General features: G+C 47.7%; 1 protein-coding gene across 1 annotated transcript; it reads left to right on the top strand.

The window, feature by feature from the left end:
- Positions 1-452: 452 nt before the first annotated feature.
- Positions 453-18,976, top strand: SEMA4A (semaphorin 4A). Its single transcript, XM_042782000.1, is given in 16 exon segments — positions 453-591; positions 2,369-2,529; positions 3,415-3,477; positions 3,724-3,822; positions 4,061-4,166; positions 5,296-5,409; positions 5,758-5,882; positions 6,039-6,208; positions 7,508-7,658; positions 13,904-13,930; positions 13,932-13,949; positions 14,847-15,027; positions 17,203-17,321; positions 17,438-17,595; positions 17,831-17,931; positions 18,384-18,976. Coding segments are annotated over 16 exon segments (2,325 nt in total).
- The last annotated feature ends 1,029 nt before the right edge of the window (positions 18,977-20,005 follow it).

Below are 20,005 nucleotides of genomic sequence, written 5' to 3'. Positions count from 1 at the left end.
AAAGTGGCAGAATAGTAAGTAAGGTCTGAGGAATGTGTGCTTTGAGTACAGAAATAGGATCTCCAGAAATCTCCTCCCTGGGGCCCAGCAATAGTGTTTGGGCTATGGGTTACAAGAGGAAGAAGGACAAAGGTTAGATAATAAGAAGGACTTCCCTGAGGGAAAAGCTTAAAAAAGGCAGAGCAGGATTACTGGTGAAAGGAGATCAGAAGAGGCAAGATAGGGAACAGCTGGGTTCCTACCCAGAGAGTGAAGCAATAGGTTGTAGCCCATGAGGGTGATGGAAGTGGGACTCTGAGAGCTCTCTCAAAGGAGTCCCTTAGGACTCCCCCCTCCATTCACACTTCTGCATTTCTGATTGGTCCTTAGGGGGATGTGGTGAGGCCTGCTCACTCTGAGATTGTCTGAGTGCCTGTTTGCCCAGAGTGGGCTGGTGACTGCCCTGACTGAGCATGGCCCTCCCAGCCTTGAGCCTGGACCTCTGGAGCCTCCTGGGCCTTTTCCTCTTCCAGCTACTGCTGCTGCTGCTGCCACCAACAACCACAGAGGGTAGTGGGCAGGGGCCCATGCCCAGGGTCAGATACTATGCAGGTAAGTTCTGATGTTAGGGAAGTGTGGTGGGAATGGCAACACAGAGCTGGGGTAGAATGGAGGAAGGAGAGAGAGAGAAAGAGAGGTGGAGAGATAAAAGGAGAAGAGGAGAAAAATGCACATGGGGAAACAGAGAGAGATATGCAGGAGAGAAACAGGGCCCTAGAGAAAGAGCAGCCTGAAGGAGAAACTCAGACTGAAAAGAATAGATGGTGAAAGTCACTTGGGTCAAAGATGGAGGAAAGGGAAGGGAGAGGGCGGGGTGTCCAGGGGCACTGCTTCTTCCAATTCTCCAAAGTTGGTGAATTTTCTTTATTTCTTTAAATGTCATGGTCACCAGCTGGGCACCTCAAACCCCCCCTAACTGCTCTCACACCCCTGGGTGACCCAAACCTAAGGCTCATGCAGGGAGATCATCTGGATCTGGTGACCACTCGAGGCCTAAGCCAACCCCAGAGATCATGCTGAGAGGTTCCAGCACCATGGACACATGGGACAGATCTCCCCTCACCAGGAATACCAGCACAGTCTGGCTGGGGAGAGGGCCCTGGAGCCCTGTAGGCACAGCTTGGCTGGTCTCCGACAGAGGCTGTGGGGCTGCTGCCCCTCTCAGCTCCGGGAGAAGATTCCAAAAAGGACATGGATCTTGTCAGAGCTATAGGGACAGGGTCTCCAAACATGGCAGTGTCTTTAGCAACTTTCTAAGGTAACCTGGTGAAGGAAATGTACATTGCCCATTGATGGAGAGAGCTTCCTCCATGTTGGGGGCTGAGACACAAACATAGACCAGACTCAGCCCCTGCCCTCAAGATGCTCACATTCCAGAGGAAGAGGCAGTGAGCAGACAGCCATGCTACATGGTGATTAGTGCAGTAACTGAGAAGTTTGTACAATTCTGGGGGACACCTGGCCTTCTCCAGCAGACATCCTTCTCTGAGGCTAGCCCCTCCAGCACCATGCCACATTATTCCCCAATTCCTCCTCTTGGTCCTAAAATTCCCTGAGCCCCGGAAAGAAACAATTATCTAGTCAGGTCACTAACTAATGCAAAAGTGCAAAGTGCTAATGAGAGCGGATCTGAGGAACTCCTTCCCCTTTGCTGATGGGTGGGACAGGAATGCATACACACACACTCTTTCTCTCACACACACACACATACACACACACCCCTCACCCCTGCTGCCACTGCCGCCAGCTATCGCCACCACATCAAGATAATGAATATGGCCTAGGTGATCCACCTCCCCTGCCCAGGTGACACCCAGAAATGCTTATAGGGACCACTGAAGAAAATGCTTCCTTTCTGCAGCCTAAGTGATTCGAGTGGTGGAAATTTCCTATAATAGTGAAGAGGCAGGAAGTGGGTGGTGATGAGAGGAGCCCCTAAACCCCAAAGCTACTCTGACACATAGTGCTGTGCTAGTGGTGACAAGGTGTCCCTCCCCCACCACAGCCTCCAGGCCTAGAAGACCATCCCCTGTGTCTCCCTCTGTTGCCTGTTCCTTTGTCTGTCTCCTGGGTGCTGGCCACCCTTCCCTAGCCCCAGGCTGTCATTTCCCTGTCTTTGGCTGCCTCTCCTCTCTGCTGTGGGCTCCACACACAAAGCTCCTGTGGCTGCCAGCAGGGCAGGGCGGAGGGGGAGCTGCTGGTGGAGAAGAGTGGGTCCAGTTGCCAAGGCCTGGGGAACACATTGCCAACCTACCCCTCCCCTCACTTCCATCTCCAGGATCTGCCCCCTACTCCTCATCACTCACTCCTTCTCACCACCTCTCAACAGGGGACGGACGCAGGGTACTTAGCCTCTTCCAGCAGAAGGACCTCCAGGATTTTGACATTCTGCTCCTGAGTGATGATGGAAATACTCTTTATGTGGGGGCTCGAGAGGCCATTCTGGCCTTGAATATCCAAGATCCAGGGGTCCCAAGGCTTCACAACAGGGTGAGGAGGCCAGGGATAAAGGGCAGGGGCTGGGAGTGAGGAGGGGGCCAGCAGCTGCCCTGGGACTGGGCTGCATATGCATGAATAACTGCCCAGTTGCTACCCACATAATGGACAAGAAATGCTATGATGGTACTCATTGGCATCAGGGCGACTGATTGAATCATCTTCATTGCCAAAATGGCCGATATGGAAACCATTGACATATAAAATAAACACTGACTCAAACTGTATCAATAATTTGCTGTTCACCCACTGATAGAAATCACTGAAGCTTCTGTGTTATAGTTATTCTACTAATAGGAACAAGATGAGGGAGAGAAGAAGAAAGAAGGAAAAGAGGGAGGCAGTGCTAACAATGATCAATGATCTCCATAGTTTGTATTTGTCAGTGTGTGGTTTGTGGTTTGTGGATGACTTGAGTAGAACCATCCTGAGTACTGGTAAAAAATGCACATTCTCTGAGATGTGACCCAAGAACTGACACTTTCAGTAATTTCCCCAGGATATGTGTGAGTCGACAATTGCTGCTGTGTTTACCGTGCACTTCATTAGGTGCTTAACATGTGCCACCTACTTGTGTCCTCCAGCAAACTGTGAACTTGACCAAGATCACTTAAGCAGTAAGTTAAGCTGAGCCTAGATTTACTTAGGTCTGTGATTCCAGAGGCCATGTTCTACCATGGGGCTATGTTCTAACGAATGTCAGTATCCTGAAAGTAATAGCCATGGTCACAAATTGATTTTATTACAGCCCATCACCATGTCACTAACTACAATACCTGCTGGTGATTTCACACCAGAGCCAGGGAGGGGATGGAAAACCAGAGCTAGAGCTAAAGATCTCATTTCCCTTCATCTCCTCCTCCTAACTTTCTGCTTCAGATACCCTGGCCAGCCAGTGAAAAGAAAAAGACTGAATGTGCCTTTAAGAGGAAGAGCAATGAGGTAAGTGGATGAGATAAGTACTAGAGCTCTGAGTGGGGAACCCTGGGGTCCAGGCCATCAATGAGATGACCTTGGGTGGGGCACACAGTGGAGAGTGCTTGCATGCATGATTATCTGCCTTGATTATGTTCCATAAAGACATACAGGGATTACTCCAGCATTGACCAGCCCTTCTCCCCACTAGAAAGTGAGGGGGCAGATTCTGGGGCAAGTAGCAACTGGCTCTGACTTCTTCATCTCCTCCAGACACAGTGTTTCAACTTCATCCGTGTCCTGGTCTCTTTCAATGCCACCCATCTCTATGCCTGCGGCACCTTCGCCTTCAGCCCTGCGTGTACCTTCATTGTGAGTTATCTGGCACCTGGCTTTCAGGCCCCTAAGCCTCCCTCCTTACTTCTACCCTCAGCCCTTCCTCTGTAGCTCTGGAAAACTCTGGTCTTCCAAACACAAGATCTTCCTGTGCTTCCTGGCTCCAGACCAGTTCCCCTCTATGTATGTCCCTTTCCCTCCCCCGCCTCATACCCCTGATTTCCCAGACATGAGACCCTGGCGTTCTGGCCCCCCAGCTTCTCCCCCCCTCTAGGAACTCAAAGATTCCAACCTGATGCCCATCTTGGAGGATAGTGTCATAGAGGGGAAAGGCCAAAGCCCCTTTAACCCAGTCCACAAGCACACAGCTGTCTTGGTGGGTAAGTATCAGGTTTCATGGACTATCCCAACATCTGCTTTCCTGGGTCACTCTGTGAAATAAGGTATCTGACAGTTTCCTGAAGGGCAGGGGACAGAAGGAGGGAAAGCCAGGAGCCTCAGAGCACAAGATAAGAGGGAGAATCAGGCACCCCAACCACCAGCTCCTGCTGGAACTTCCACAAAGGAGGTGGAAAGAGATGGATGGGGAGAGAGACAAAGAGGTAGAAGGGTCCAGGAAGGTTCTCAGGCAGAGAAGAGTCTGAGATTCAATCATTTGTTCAACAAATACACACGTGTGAGAACTTCTGGTGTACCAGGCATCATGCTAGGAATTGTAGGAATTATAAAGACAAAGACTGATAACCAGAAAGCTGGTTGTTCAAACCCACCAGCCACTCCTCGGAAGGAAGACTGAGCAGTCTACTTTCATAGAGATTGTTGTTGTTATGTGCCGTCAAGTCAGCCCTGACTCATAGCGACCCCTGCTTGGGTTTCCGAGGCAGTATCACTACGGAAGTAGGATTGCCCAACCTGCCTTCCGAGGAGTGGCTGGTGGGTTTGAACCGCCAGCCTTCTGGTTAGCAGTCAAGTGCCTTAGCCACTACGCTACCAGAGCTCCCTTCATAGAGATACCACCTTGGAAACCCAAGGAGGGGTCGCTATGAGTTGGAATTGACTCAACGGCAGTGAGCTTGTTTTGAGGTTTTTTTTTTGTGTGTGTGTGTGTGTTCTCTCAGATACAAACCATTACATGCTTCCCACCCTGGCTTTCTGGAAGAGGTAGTCTTTGACTTTTAAGTGGGAAATTGAAGGACAGGTAGGTAGAGGGCAGGGATAGTGTTCCAGAAAAGTAGGACTTAAGGTGTGGAAGCAGAAAAGACAGTCACTTTTGGGGAAGAATGATTCTATTTGACAAGTGGTTCAACTGATGTATAAGGAAGTAGCCAGAGAAAGGCTGGAAAATGATGCTCAGTAGGGTGTGTGAGCTGGGCATTGGTTGGGGCTCAGGAAAGTGTGGAGAGAATGAAGGGCGCTAGAGACTGATGTGGATGCTGGCCCCAGTCAGAGGCAGGTCAGAGACCAACAGGGAAGCCTTGTACATGATAAGTTTCTCCTTAACTTCCTCAGATGGGAAGCTGTATTCTGGCACCATGAACAACTTCCTGGGCAGTGAGCCCATCCTGATACGCACACTGGGCCATCCCGTCCTCAAGACCGACAACTTCCTCAGTTGGCTGGAGCGTAAGAACCTGACCCACACACAGCACAGGTTCAGCCCTCCTTCCCGAGCCCTGATAATGTGAATTTCTTAATTCATTCTACTTTCTTTGTTGAGGACTTACTATGTGTAAGGAATTAGTTAGGTGCTGGCAGCAGTGAAGAAAACAAAGCTCCCCACCCGCATGAAGCTTCCATCTTACCTAAATAAAAGAATTTTCAGCCGTCCCCCAACCCCACCCTGACCAGCAGCCGTGGGAGCCGAGGCATCCTATTTCTTGGTCTCCAGGGCCAGCTCAAGGGTTTTCACCAAAGAGAACTCAAGGCAGCCATGTGCTCAGTCTCTAAGCTCCTCTTGCCCTTCCCCCGCAGCGGATGCCTCCTTCGTGGCAGCCATTCCTTCGACCCAGTTCGTCTACTTCTTCTTCGAGGAGACAGCCAGTGAATATGACTTCTTCGAGAAGCTCCACACGTCCCGCGTGGCCCGAGTCTGCAAGGTCAGCGGCTGGGGGCCGGAGGCGGGGCTGGTTGTGAGGGAGCCAATAGGGGGCTGTCAGAAGCGGGACTGAGCTCTTAGGGCCCAAGGGGGGCGGAAGAGACGAAGGGGGTGGGGCGGGACCCCGGGCTCTTCTTGACTCTGCTGGTGCCTCCAGAACGATGTGGGTGGTGAGAAGCTGTTGCAGAAGAAGTGGACCACCTTCCTGAAAGCCCAGCTGCTCTGCGCCCAGCCTGGGCAGCTGCCGTTCAATATCATCCGCCACGCAGTCCTGGGGCCTGCCAATTCCTCCACAGTTTCCATCTACGCAGTCTTCACCTCCCAGTGGTGAGCAGCCAGGCAGAAGCTTGGAGGCTGGACCAGAGATCTGGGGTTAGCTACAGTACTGCCCTGACTCGCTTAGCGAAGCAGGAACTGACATGAGCTGAACAATTATTCCGCTTTTTACAAGGGGAGGTATTTGATCGTCACCACCTCCCAGGAATTTCACTCATCCTTTTCATGAGTAGATGAGAAAAATGAAGCTCAGAGAGGTTCTTACTAATTTATCATTTATATCCTGCCCATTTGAAAAAGGAGGCAGCTTACAAAAGTCTAATATTAAATAAAATTTTATAGATAAAGAAATGGGGATAATGGTAGCATAAGAGAAGCCAAGGGTAGGGTGAGCACATTACAAATGCTTGCTGTAAGGCGTTATACAGTCCCTGGATGCTGACCACAAGTTTAGCTCTAAGCTTCCTTATGGCCAGGAGCTGTGGTGGTGTATTACTTAAGGTATTTGCTAACCAGAAGACTGGCGGTTCAAACCCACCAGTCACTTCTCAGAAGGAAGACTGGGCAATCTACTTCTGTAGTGATACCACCTCAGAAAACCAAGGAGGGGTCGCTATGAGTGGATCCGACTCCATGGCATTGAGTTTGGTTTGGTTTTCCTTATGGCCAGGGCAAAGATGGAAACATCATCAGTCTCATAAAATAAAAATGAAGCCATTGCTTGCAGGTTGAGAAAAGGGAACTGATTTGCCAAAATCCCACAGCTGGGCTCTGGCCCCACAGTGTTTAGGTCCTTGTTGAGGATATCACTGGTACCAAAGGTGTAAGTAGGTACTCAATGCATCCAGAACAGAAAAGCTGGTATGTGTCACAGTTGGGTCAAAGAGTCAGAGACAGATATTCTGTTTCTGCAAACCAGTGCTGAAGGAATAAAAACAGTCCAGTAGTCATGGGTCCGTTCTCTGAGGACCAGGAGTCTATGGGGACCAAAGAAGGAGGGCTTCATCTGGAACCAGCCTATAGCTGTTTATACTGCCTTTCCCACATGTGCAGCCCAGCCTGGGCAGGACAGGCAGGAGCTACCCTAGGGCTTGAACTCCAGTGAATTCTCATTACAGATGATCGTATTTTAGATCCTAAAATGGGCCTAAAGCCAGGGCCAGAGTCAGGGAACTCCAAAGTGGCTCTCTAGCTCTTATAACCACAGCAGGGGGTGGGAGAAGCTGGAGGTTGGCCCAGTCTACCACATTTCTGCCTTCCTGTGGTTTCTCACTGAGGGTGGGTTGGGGCTGGAGTGTCCTTCGTGTGGTAGAAGAGACCACAGACAATGTCCCCTCTGGCTATCCCCAGGCAGATTGGTGGAACCAAGAGCTCTGCTATCTGTGCCTTTTCTCTCACGGATATTGAGCGTGTCTTTGAAGGGAAATACAAGGAGCTGAACAAAGAAACTTCACGCTGGATCACTTACATGGGCTTTGAGACCAACCCCCGGCCAGGCAGCGTGAGTACCACCCCTACGCTGAGCAAAGCCCAGATATATACATATGTAAAAGTACCTATCATGGTATAGTAAATGCTCAATAAATGTAGTGCTCCCCACCCCATCGGGCATGTCTGTCCAGCTGCCCATATTCCACAGGTGCCCAACAGCTGCCAGGGACATCTCCTCTCCCCAGGCTAAGTTGCATACTGCAAAAACAGCGTGGTGGCAGCATCCTCTGATCTCCTCTAACTTTACAAGGGGAAGGAGGATCCAGAACAATGGCCCAAGGGGGATTCCTATAAGGTAGAGGTCAGACATGCCTCCACCTTCCAGTCTTTCTGCCAGTTATCACACCAACCATCCCTCTTACAGCACTCTCTACTTTTCTGCTGGGTTTGGTAAGTGGCCACACAGAACTCACACACAATAGTCACGATTATGGGGTTCATTAGGGAAGTAACAGGTTACAATTTAGGATAAGAAAACAACTCAGGATACAGTTCTTCTATCAGAATAGCTGCTTCTCAGCTGTGCTGCAGGCACATTTCTCTCTGGCCTCAGCCCCTGCCCTGCTCAGACCAGTGTTACTGAGCTCTTTCAGCTTTGCTGAATAGGTGCCCAGAGAGGCACCCCACTCTACCAGCAAGTCTTCTGCCTGAAGGCACTCGGTTTTCTTGCTCTGTGGCCAGTAAGCTCTCTTCCCTGTCTCATGTCGGTCTCTTGGTTCTTTTGCCTCTGCTGCCACCGTCTCTCTGCTGTCTCAGTGCAGGGATCTCAGGTCCGAGGACGAACTCCACTCACAGCTTTTCTCTGTCTTGATGGTAGTGAGATTCTCCCTTTCTGCCTCTGGGAGGGCTCATTTTAAGCCTAGTGAGATTGCAAAACTAACCAATCCCCATGTTAGGGTTCCATACCCCTTACTTGCACAGTCTCACCCCCCACAAGGGTACCATGTACCTTATTTACATTATTAGCAAGCTATCAGATCACCTTGGTGGGCCACAAGCACCTTACTTTTGCATAGTGCCACCCAGTCATCTGGTGGGAGTCACAAAGACCGTGGCTAGAAGAGCTATGTTGAGTAATTCACTGCACCACATAGCACATACCAAATACCTGAGTATATCACTGAGGAAACAAGGATCATTGGCTGTATGTCAAGCATGGTGTTGGGCATGTTCACTTGCATTCCATTTTTTCTTTTCTAATTGTGATTTGGGTGAAAGTTTACAGAGCAAATTCACTTTCTATACAGCAGTTCACACACACATTATCTCATGATGGCTGCTTGCAAGCTTTTAAGATCCCAGTCACTACTTGCCAAAGTGGGATGTGGAACAATGTTTTTGTTTAGTATGTTATGCCAGTTGAGCTTGATGTCTCTTGTGACCATGGTTCCGAGCCCACAGGTCCAACTACTTGCTCTTTCCAGGTAGCTGGCTGCATTCCATTTTTTAAAAAATCAGATATTATATGTTGTTGTTGTTGTTATTTGCCATCGAGTCGGCCCCAACTCATAGTGACCCCTCCTTGGGTTTCCGAGGCAGTATCACTACGGAAGTAGGAACGCCCAACCTTCCTTCCGAGGAGTGGCTGGTGGGTTTGAACCGCCAGCCTTCTGGTTAGCAGTCAAGTGCCTTAGGCACTATGCTACCGGAGCTCCTAGATATTATATGTACATAAGAGAATTAAATAGATGTACAGGATTGATTACAAAAACAGCCCCATGCCCTGTCCTTGTCTAAAACTACTTGTGTTGCTACTATTTGATGTTTCAGGCAGTTTGTATTGAATTCCCATTATGGAAGGTAAGATTTAGCTGTCTTCTGACCACTTAGTGTTGTGATGGAACTGGCTTGCATCTCTTTCCAAATTCAACATTTCATGTTCAGTGACATTACATTGGACCTTGAAATCAGCTAAGGTGCTCATGAGACAAAGTGTAAGTGAACTGCTGTATGGAAAGTGAATTTGCTCTGTAAATTTTCACCCAATTCCCAAAAAAAAAAAAAAAAAAAACAGGCCTTTTTTTTTTTTTTTTTAAAAGGAAGTAAAATAAAAAAAAAAAAATCAGCTAAGGTGGGAGTATCTACATTATAAATCAGGGCTTTCCCCCTGCCACCCCAAGAAAGCTAGCTTATAACATAGCACTGCACCCACCCTCAACCTCCCAACATAGTTTTATAATAATTTGTTAGATCCATATTTACAATATTATCCTTATTCATGGTGAAGCCAGGTGGTAGACCTTGATTACTTTACCTTTTGTATAATTTTTTGTTTTCCTTGCCTGGCGTTAGTAATTATCTTGACTTTTTGGTTTGCTTTGTTTTCTAAACTCTTATCTCTAATTCAACCCCATTCAAACCAAACCAAACCCATTGCTATCAGTGATTCTGACTCATAGTGAGCCATAGGACAGAGTAGAATTGCCTCATAGTGTTTCAAAGGCTGTAATCTTTTACAGGGGAGCTCTGGTAGCGTAGTACCTAAGGCACTTGACTACTAACCAGAAGGCTGGCAGTTGAAACCCACCAGCCACTCCTCGGAAGGAAGGTTGGGCAATCTACTATCTGTGAAACCCAAGGAGGGGTCACTATGAGTCAGGTCTGACTCGACGGCACATAACAGTCTCTTACAGAAGCAAACTACCACATCTTTCTCTTGTGGAGCAGCTGGTGGGTTGAGACTTCCTACCTTTTGGTTACCAGCCAAGCACTTTAACCACTGCACCACCAATGGTCCTATTCAACCCCATGATCTTTCTCAATTATCTCAAAAGCTTCTGAAGACAGCCTCATCAGGTCATCAGTCCAACAGTTTCATCTTCCTAGAGAGCTTTCAGACCTGCTGCAGTCTAGACTGGAGGTACTCTACGTCCAGGGCACAGCTGCCACCCTGGAATCTCCCTTTTCATCATCCTGGGGATTCCCTTTGCCTCTCTCTTGTGATAGATCTTATGTTTCTGACATAATATGCCTCCTCTTCTTCTTCTTTTTTTTTTAATTTGCTTATTTATTTTTGTTTTTTACTACCTCATTTTTAGTAGAGAATATCTTTCATAGAGTCCTAGTAACCCCGTAGTGATAGTGCCTCAGAAACCCTAGGAGGGGTCGCTATGAGTTGGATCCAACTCAACGGCATGAGTTTGTTTTTGGTTTGGAGTAACCCAAAGCAAACCAGACCCACTGCCATCAAATAAATTCTGACTCATAGTGACCCTTTAGGACAGAGTAGAACTGTTCCCTAAAGTAGCTCCAATGGCACAGTGCATAAGGCATTTGCCTGCTAACCAGAAGGTTAGTGATTCAAACCCACCACCTCAGAAACCCAATGGGGGCCGCTATGAATTGGAATCGGCTAGATGGCAGTGACTTTTTTTTTTTTTTGAGAACTGCCTCATAGCATTTTCAAGGCTATGGAAGGGTTTACGGAAGCAGACTGCCACATCTTGCTCCTGTGAAGCAGTTGGTGGGTTCCGACTGCTAACCTTTGGGGCTGTTAGCAGCCAAATGGTTTAACTACTATGCCACCAGAGCTCCTATATTCCTAGAAAAGGATATGAAAAATTTTCATAGTAGATAGGATTTTTTGAGACCTAGAATACCTGAGAATGGCTTTATTTCACTTTCACATTTAATTGATAATTTAGTTTAAAAAAAAAAAAAAACTGCTGTCAAGTTGGATCTGACTCATAGTGACCCCTCCTTGGGTTTCCGAGGCGGTATTTCTATGGAAGTAGATTGCCTAATCTTCCTACCGGGGAGTGGCTAAAAACAAAAAAATCAAACTCACTGCCTGCCATAGAGTCCATCTTGATTCATAGTGACTCCTCCTTGGGTTTCCGAGGTAGTAGGCACTATTCTAAGCACTGGGGATATAGCTATAACAGTAAACAAAATGGACAAATGTCCCTTCCTTTATGGAGCTCAGTCTATTGGGGTGTTTTCTCACTTTTCCTGAACCTTCTGGTCTAGTCCTCTAGGTTGTTTTTTTTTTTTTTTTTGGTGATTTGGGTGAAAATTTACAGAGCAAATTCACTTTCCATACAGCAGTTCACATACACTTTGTCTCATGACATTGACCACAATTCACCACAATGCAACAGCTCCCTTCCCACTTCCTCCCAATAGTCACCTCTTCCCGGTGTCCATCCCTCCATGCACCCCTGCCCCCTGAGCTGTCTCCCTGTGCATAAACACCCCTTCTTTCTCCCATGATTGTTCTCTCCAAGAAGTGTATTTACCTCAGGTAAATGTTCAACGCCTATGCCTGTCTTTTGCTTGGCTGGAAACCAAAGGTGTAGGTTCAATTCCAGACCTGAAGGGCAGCTAGTGGCCATAGTCTCAGGGATTCTACCAGGCTCCATCATACCAGCAGACCTGGTCCCCCCCCTTTTTTTTTCCAAATGTTTTTGAGTTTTGTTCCACATTATTCTCCCTCTCTATCCAGGGTCTCCTCCATAAATCCCCCTCTGAGTGGTTGACAGTGGCAACCGGGCACCATCTAGTTCTTCTGGTCTCATAGTCATATAGGCTGCGGATCACATGGTGTCCTCTATTTTTTTTTTTTTTAAATCCTTTCTTATTTTCCAAGTTTTTGGTTTTGTCCTACTTTCTGGGAGAATTTCTCAATTTTATTTCCAATCCATCAGATTTTTTCATTTCTGCTAAAATATTTAATTTCCAAGATTTTTGAACCGAGTATCCCTTTTATTTTAAAAAAAAGTTTTATTATAGAGAATTTCTGATGTATAAAGTATAGACAGAATAGTATAATGCACCTCCATGTACCCGTCAGCTGGCTTCAACTCATAGTCAATCTGATTTGTTTCATCTCTATCCCACCCACTCCCACGCTTACTATTTTGAAGCAAATTCTGGACATCATATAATTTCATTCGTAAAGATTTTAGTATATATCTTCAAAATATAAGGAAAAGTTTAACAATGATTTTACATTTTAAATTAGTATTAAATGTTCAAATTTCCAATAATCTCATAAATACCATGAGGTTTATTTATTTATTTATTTATAGTATATAATTTGACTCAACACCCAAATAAGCCAAATAAGGTCTATACCATGTGATTGTTATTGTCTCTTGAGTCTCTTTTAATTTATGTTCCCTTTCCATCTTCCTTTTTTCTCTTGCAATTAATTTGTCGTATGGAGTTTTCTGTAGTTTGGATTTCGGTGATTTAATCTCTGTAGTTAGTACATATTTCCTATAAACTGATAAGAAGTTGGATCTAGAGGCTTGACCAGATTCAGGTTTCATTTTAGGGGGCAAGGCTATTTTATCATGGTAGTATGCTGTCTTTCAGGAAGTCTGTAATGTCTGGCTGCTCTATTTTTTGTGAAGTAAGGACTATTCTTTGTAGCATTCTGTTCTTGTTTCATGGTTATAATCTCTTATGTCTCTGAAGATAATATAATTTTCTGTGAAGTTTTCTTCTCTTTGAATCATTTCTGTTTCCTCTTAGGTGTGTGTTTGTTTTCTATTTGTTGTGGTCTCTTTCATGTTAGTGATCATACCCACGTGTCTGATAATCTTTAACTGCCTACTTATATTTAAGAGTAGGGGACCGTAAAGCTGTTTGGAAACTCTGCACCCATCATTATGGTTTGGTGATGTGGGTTCCATTATAGCTCCACTAAGTATGATCTGCCTGAGGTGTTTTGTTGGAGACTCTCAATGTCAGTATCTTTAGATCTTTGCATTTGAACCTCTGGTCAGTTTCCCCAGAGTAGACTCTCCTAGTCTTCTACTTGGAGGGAGATGGCCTGGCTCCCATGTCTGAGAGTCATGGAGAAGGAGAGCAAACATGGTGATCTCAGCAGGTACTATGTCTGCCTGCATTTAATCCCCCTGTTTTCAGGATGGTGTTCCCTTGGAGACCCTCTGTTTTACCGTCTACAGAGACTAAACCTCCAGTCTTAGGCTGGGGTATGGAAGGGGCAGTCGCCCACCTGTGTGGAACTGGGAAGGGGATCGGTCTGCTTCTTAAAGAGACTTTCAAATAATTCTCCTTATTTAGGCCCTACTTTAAGCTCATTTCCAGAAGTAACTGAGGTCACTAATTTATACACTTTAAGCAATTCTGCCTGATAGTTTAGGGTGATTTAGGACTTCTCCCAGTACTGGTTTAACATTCCCCCTTTTTCCTTTCCTTTTCTTTTTGTTCAGCTAAGTCATTTATCATTTCTTTATTTGCTTCCTAATTTCCAAAGCGTGGCTGCTTTTGCCTCCTCTGCTACAGGTTTTTGTCTTTTTGAAAAACACCTCCTCTTTGGGAGGAAGCAAGAGTAAGTGCGTCTGCTCATTTCTAGAATCCAAATGAGATGTAGATGTTGTTACCTCACTTTACAGATGAGGAAGTTGAAACTTAGAGAATGAGGTAACTTATGTGAAGATGCAACTCCAAGTGACAGGTCTTAGGGACTGGCCCTAAGACCATGCTTTTGGATGCGGAGGACAAAGATCCTGCTCATGATCAGAACATAGGTTTCTCAGAGCCACAGCATTCTGGGGCTGGCAGGGCCTTTAGAGAACAGCTGGGCCAACCCCCTCATTTTATGGGAGAGAAAAAGGAGGGCCAGAATGGAGAAGGGACTTTCCCATAGTCACGCAGCAAGTTCGTGCAAACCATGATGAGAAAGACTCCCCGCTATACCAACCCTTTCTGCCATTGACTCAGCAGACATCTGCTGAGCACTGACTGACATCTGCTGAGCACTGTCTGTGTGCCAGGTCCTGTACTAGGCACTGGGGCTACAGATAGGAGTAAAACATGGTCCTCCTTGCAAGGAGCCTGCTTCCTGCTGGCTGCCAGGCACCCTTGATGAGGGCGATGATGAGGGTGAAAGTAACAATAACTATCATTTATGCAGTACTCCATACCAAGCACTGTTCTACTTGGTCTTTATGTAGTAGTGCCTTTCATCCTCACAGCAAGCCTATAAGGTAGGAATTGTTAATATCCCATTTCACAGTTGAGGAAATTGTGGCATGCAAAGGCTGGAATTCAGAGATAGGCAGCTCCAGAATCTAAGCTTTTAATTACCGTTCCAAGATAGGACTGCATGGTATAGGGCATGAGGGAGGGGAGCAAAGAAGGGCAGCAGGGGGAAGTGAGGCAAGAGGCAAAGGGTGAACTACAGGAAAGAAGAGAGTGGTTTTGACCTGCTTCCTTCTCCCTTTAGTGCTCGGTGGGCCCCTCCTCCGATAAAGCTTTGACCTTCATGAAGGATCATTTCCTGATGGATGAGCAGGTGGTGGGGAAACCCCTGCTGGTGAAGTCTGGTGTGGAGTACACACAGCTTGCGGTGGAGACAGCCCACGACCTTGAAGGGCATAGCCATCTGGTCATGTACCTGGGCACCGGTAAGTAAAGAGCTCCAGGAAATCCCTCAGAGGACTAGAGCAACAAGCTCCAACTCAGGCTGAGGAGGGAAACTTTGAGTTCATTCATTCATTTAACAAATGTTTACTAAGCACTTACTATGTGCCTGGCACCTTGCTATGCTCTAAAAATACAGTGGGGAGCAAAGCAGCTCAGTTCCTACCCTAGCCAAGCTTTCCGTCTGGTGGAGAGGACAGACACAGAGGTCTTTGGTGACCTTAGCAAGAGATGCTTGCAATACAGGGGGAAGCCATGTCGGAGGGATGAAGAATGAGTGGGTGAAGTGGAGCTTGGAACAGCAAGTGTAGAAATCACTCCTTCTGGAAGCTTCATGGTGAAGCGGAAGAGAGGAATGAGTGCTGACTAGATTGAGGTGTGGGATCCAGCACAAATTATTTTTTTCAAAGATGGAGAGGGTAAGGATTCAGTAGAGAGGGAGACAGTGAAGAGATGGACAAGAAGGGATAACTGGCAGGTAAAGTAGCTGAGGAAACAGGAGGCAGGAGTCCAGGACCCAGGTGGAAGAACTGGCTTTGGGTAGAGGACAGAGAGCTAGCATCTGGAGTGAAGAGAGGTGAGACTCGGTGGGTGTGTCAACTTGGACAGGAAGCCCAGAGAGCTCTTATCTGAAGGTTTTTATATGCCTTGTGAAGTAGGAAGACACAAGGTTATAAGCTAGGAGTGAGGGCTTGGGTGGGAGGTCTGGGGAGAGAAGAATAGATTCAGATAGTCTTGTGGAAAGAGGGAGAGAGAGTCAGTAGGAAGATGTGGGAAGATCGCTAAACACATTGAAGGCTTGCCTGAGGGAGATGACCAGAAGCGTCATTCATTCTTTCAGGACATACTTACTGAGCAACTATTATGTACTATGTACAACAACAACATTATGTACTAGGCACTAGTACATTATGTACTGAGCAAGTATTATGTATTATGTACTACAACAACAACAACAACATTATGTACTAGGCACTAGTACATTATGTACTGAGCAAGTATTATGTATTATGTACTACAACAACAACAACAACATTATGTACTAGGAGGAATCTGAGGGTGGTGCAAGGGTTAAGGACTCTAAACTAACTGAAAGGTTGGCGGTTCAAACCCACCCAGAGGTACATCCAAAGATAGGCCTGGTGATCTGCTTCCAAAAGGTCCCACCCTTGAAAACTATGGAGCACAGTTTTACTCTGAATACATGGTGGGGTTGCCATGAGTCAGACTCAACTCGTTGGCAACTGTTATTATTTTTTTCTAGTGTTAAATGTTCTAGGAACAGTATCAGCTGTGTAATTGGGTAGACAGTAGTGAACAAAACTGATAAAAAAAAAAAAATCCCAGTCCTTGTGGAGTGGGAGGAGATAGACAATAAATGTGCCGAATGAGAGAATTATATAATATGTTATGAGGTGAGAAAATTAGAGTAGGATAAGAGGGAATCAGTCATGCTAGGTAGGAAGATTGGAGCTTTTAAATGGGTGGTCAGGCCAGGTTTACTGGTCTGATAGAGCCTGGTGAGACCCCAAGATTATGACCCCCTAGTTACCTTTCAGGTCTGGAACTGAACTCACTCCTGTGGCTTCTAGCCAAATAATAGACAGCCATATAGGGTGAACATTTACATCAGGTAGATACACTCCTTAGAGCGATCAATCATGGGAGATCAGAAGGGCAGTATTTGCACAGGGAGATAGCTCAGCGGGCAGGAATGCATAGGAAAGAAGGACACAGGGAAGAAGTAAAAAACAACAACAACAACAACAAAAAACACCACAGTGGTCAGGGTAGACCTCATAGAAGTGCCTTTGGGTCAAGACTTGATTGCGGTAGGGGACAGGTGAAGTGTTTTCTACAGAAATGCTCAAATGCCCACCGCCCCACGTCCATGGGGAAACTAGGTGGTTGGGCTCCACCAGGGATGGAGTTTTGTCAGGCCTTTGGAAAGAAAGTGCAGAAGAGCAAGGGATTTTAAGCTGTTTACAAGGAAGCTCCATCTGGTGGCATAGAGGAAGAATCTGACTGATTTGTATCTGTGCACATTAGTCTTCAGAAGGAACTTTCTGACAGCTGGGGAGGCCCTCTGGAGGCAGGGAGAGGGAAAAAAGGGGCCTGTAGATGAGGTGAGATGATCCCAGCTCTTTGTCTCCCCACAGCAACGGGGTCCCTCCACAAGGCGGTGGTTAGCAAGGACAGCAGTGCTCATCTGGTGGAGGAGATCCAGCTGTTCCCTACCCCTGAACCTGTTCGGAACCTGCAGCTGGCTCCCACCCAGGTAGGAAGGGACCTGGTCATCAGATGGCTTTCCGGTGGGGCAGGGCCTTGGGGACCTGGGCCAGTTCTTTACTGGGTGGGGCTGGGGCACCCTCACACTCTTCATCTCTGTTGCAGGGCTCAGTGTTTGCAGGCTTCTCAGGTGGCATCCAGAGGGTGCCCCGAGCCAACTGTAGCATCTATGAGAGCTGTGTGGACTGTGTCCTTGCCCAGGACCCCCATTGTGCCTGGGACCCTGAATCACAAACTTGCCGCCTATTGTCCAGCCCTGTCCTGTGAGTACCAGTCTTGGATGGTGGCTGAATGGCCTGCTAGGATCCTTCTCATGCTGCTTTGCCACATTCACTCCAAAATTGCACCCTCCTGTGGTGATGGGTTCCTCGTTTCCCCAATCCCCTGCTACCCACTGCACTTCTCTCCCTTCTTCCCTCTGTTTTTCACTTTTGTCTGTTTCAGGGGATTTTTTTTTTTTTTTTTTTTTTTTTGCTTTTGCTTTTCCTGCCCCCTCAGGAGCTCCTGGAAGCAGGACATAGAACAAGGGAACCCTAAGTGGGCATGTGCCACTGGCCCCATAGGCAGGAGCCACCAGCCTCAGAGCCGCCCCCAAATCAGTGAGTATGGGGCTGGGGGAGGCACAAAGGCACTGGAGAGTTCTGGGGCTGGGGTGGGCATTCTTGCCTCAATTTCCTCCCTTCCTTTCCTCCCCAGGACCTGCCTAGCTTGAGACACAAGCACATTGAGTGGGGATGGATTTGGGTCCTGGCTGTAGGGTGGAGCAACAGGAATTCTAAGCTGGGGGCCAAGCTGGGCATCAAGATTGAAGTTGAAGTTGGTTTTGGTGCCAGAAGTGGAATTAGATGGGGTGGGGGAAGTGAAGTAGGACTGGAGGTTGATTTGGAGTCTAGACTGGGGATAGAGAGGAAGTCAGAGTTGAGATTGGGAGTTGAAATGGAAATTGCAATAGTGATAGAGATAAGAGTTGGGGTCCAGATGTAGGGTTGAGACTCTCCTGCTTTCCTTCTTCTCCCCTTTCTTAACCTTTTTACTCCTTTTCTTTCTATAGTTAAAGAAGTCTTGGCTGTCCCCAACTCCATCCTGGAGCTCCCCTGCCCCCACCTCTCAGCCCTGGCTTCCTACCATTGGAGTCATGGGACAGCACCAGTCCCAGAAGCCTCTTCCACTGTCTACAATGGCTCTCTCTTGCTGCTACTGCGGGATGGGGTGGGGGGCCTCTACCAGTGCTGGGCCACTGAGCACGGTTTCTCATACCCCGTGGTCTCCTACTGGGTGGACAGCCAGGACCAGCCCCTGGCACTGGACCCTGAGCTCGCGGGCATTCCCCGGGAGCGCGTGGAAGCCCCGTTGACCAGGGTTGGTGGCGGGGCTGCCCTGGCTGCCCAGCGGTCCTACTGGCCCCACTTCCTCACAGTCACTGTGCTCCTCGCCTTAGTGCTTTCAGGAGCCCTCATCTTCCTCCTTGCCTCCCCACTGGGGGCACTCCGAGCCCGGGGAAAGGTCCAGGGCTGTGGGACTCTGCCTCCCGGGGAGAAGGCCCCACTAAGCAGGGAGCAGCCCCTCAAACCCCCCAAGGAACACAGGACCTCTGCCAGTGATGTGGATGCTGACAACCACCACCTGGGCACTGAGGTGGTATAAACTCTGTGGGCAAAGGCTGGGGCTGTTAGGTAGGGCAGGGCTCCTGGTCATGCTGGCTGGGGACTGGAGCAAGGCAACGCTGATTAGGGTGGGAGTAGCACAGAAGACCACCTTCCTCTTCCCCCCATGAGAGGAGTTTCTTTTGCTACTCTGTGCTACTGATAGGATTCAGCAGGGCCACACACAGTGGCCTTAGTCCTGTGGGACTCCCTTCTACCAAGCACATGGGGCAAAGGCTCTCTAACAGCAGCTGTCCCAGACCTGGATTCAGGCTGATAGGAAGATCCAGAGAGAATCCTTCAGTTCTGGCCATTCTGGGGATCTTCTAGAAACATACTGCTTCAGGAGATCCTAAAGAGCTTGGCTGTTTCGGGGCTCTGTGGTAATAAGTACCGACCATCTGAACAACCATAATGCGCCACTCCTGGAGACTCCACTCGGAAAGCAGCTGCCACTTTGGACACCAACATTCCCCTCTCTCAGGGGTCTTTAGGGTTCTGCAGGGAGCTGTTCCTTGCTACTCTCTTTACCAACCATGCATCGCTGATTCCCGGGAACTCTTTCCTGAAGCCTGACCACCTTCCTTCCTGCTTCATTTTGGTCCCTTCTGCCCTGCTTTGGAAGGAGCTCTGGTGGCGGAGTGGTTAAAGCATTTGGCTGCTCACCAAAAATTCAGCGGTTTGAACCCACCAGCCGCTCCGTGGGAGAAAGATGAGGCAGTCTGCTTCCATGAAGATTTATGGCCTTGGAAACCCTATGGGGCAGTTCTACTCTATCCTGAGTCAGAATGGACTTGATGGCAGTGGGTTCGGCTTTTTGGTTCTACCTTGGTTTGAGTGGCAGCTGTAATCTGAGCCTTGTTCACTCCTCTACCCTCTGACCCCCTGACCTCTCTCCTCCTTTCCCCTTCGTTTTGAAATTCAGAAAATTGCTTGTCACAGACAGTTTATTTTTTATTAAAAGACAAAGCTTATGACCTGTGCTATTTTGTTGGGGCAGCAGACAACTGCTGGGATCGGAGGGGAGCAG

This window comes from Orycteropus afer, unplaced genomic scaffold, assembly GCF_000298275.1.
Source record: "Orycteropus afer afer isolate SDZICR_OR568_19922 unplaced genomic scaffold, OryAfe1.0 scaffold00217, whole genome shotgun sequence".
NCBI lineage: Eukaryota > Metazoa > Chordata > Mammalia > Tubulidentata > Orycteropodidae > Orycteropus > Orycteropus afer.
Note: the sequence above shows the minus strand (reverse complement) of the source record. Positions and strands in the feature narration are given on the sequence as shown.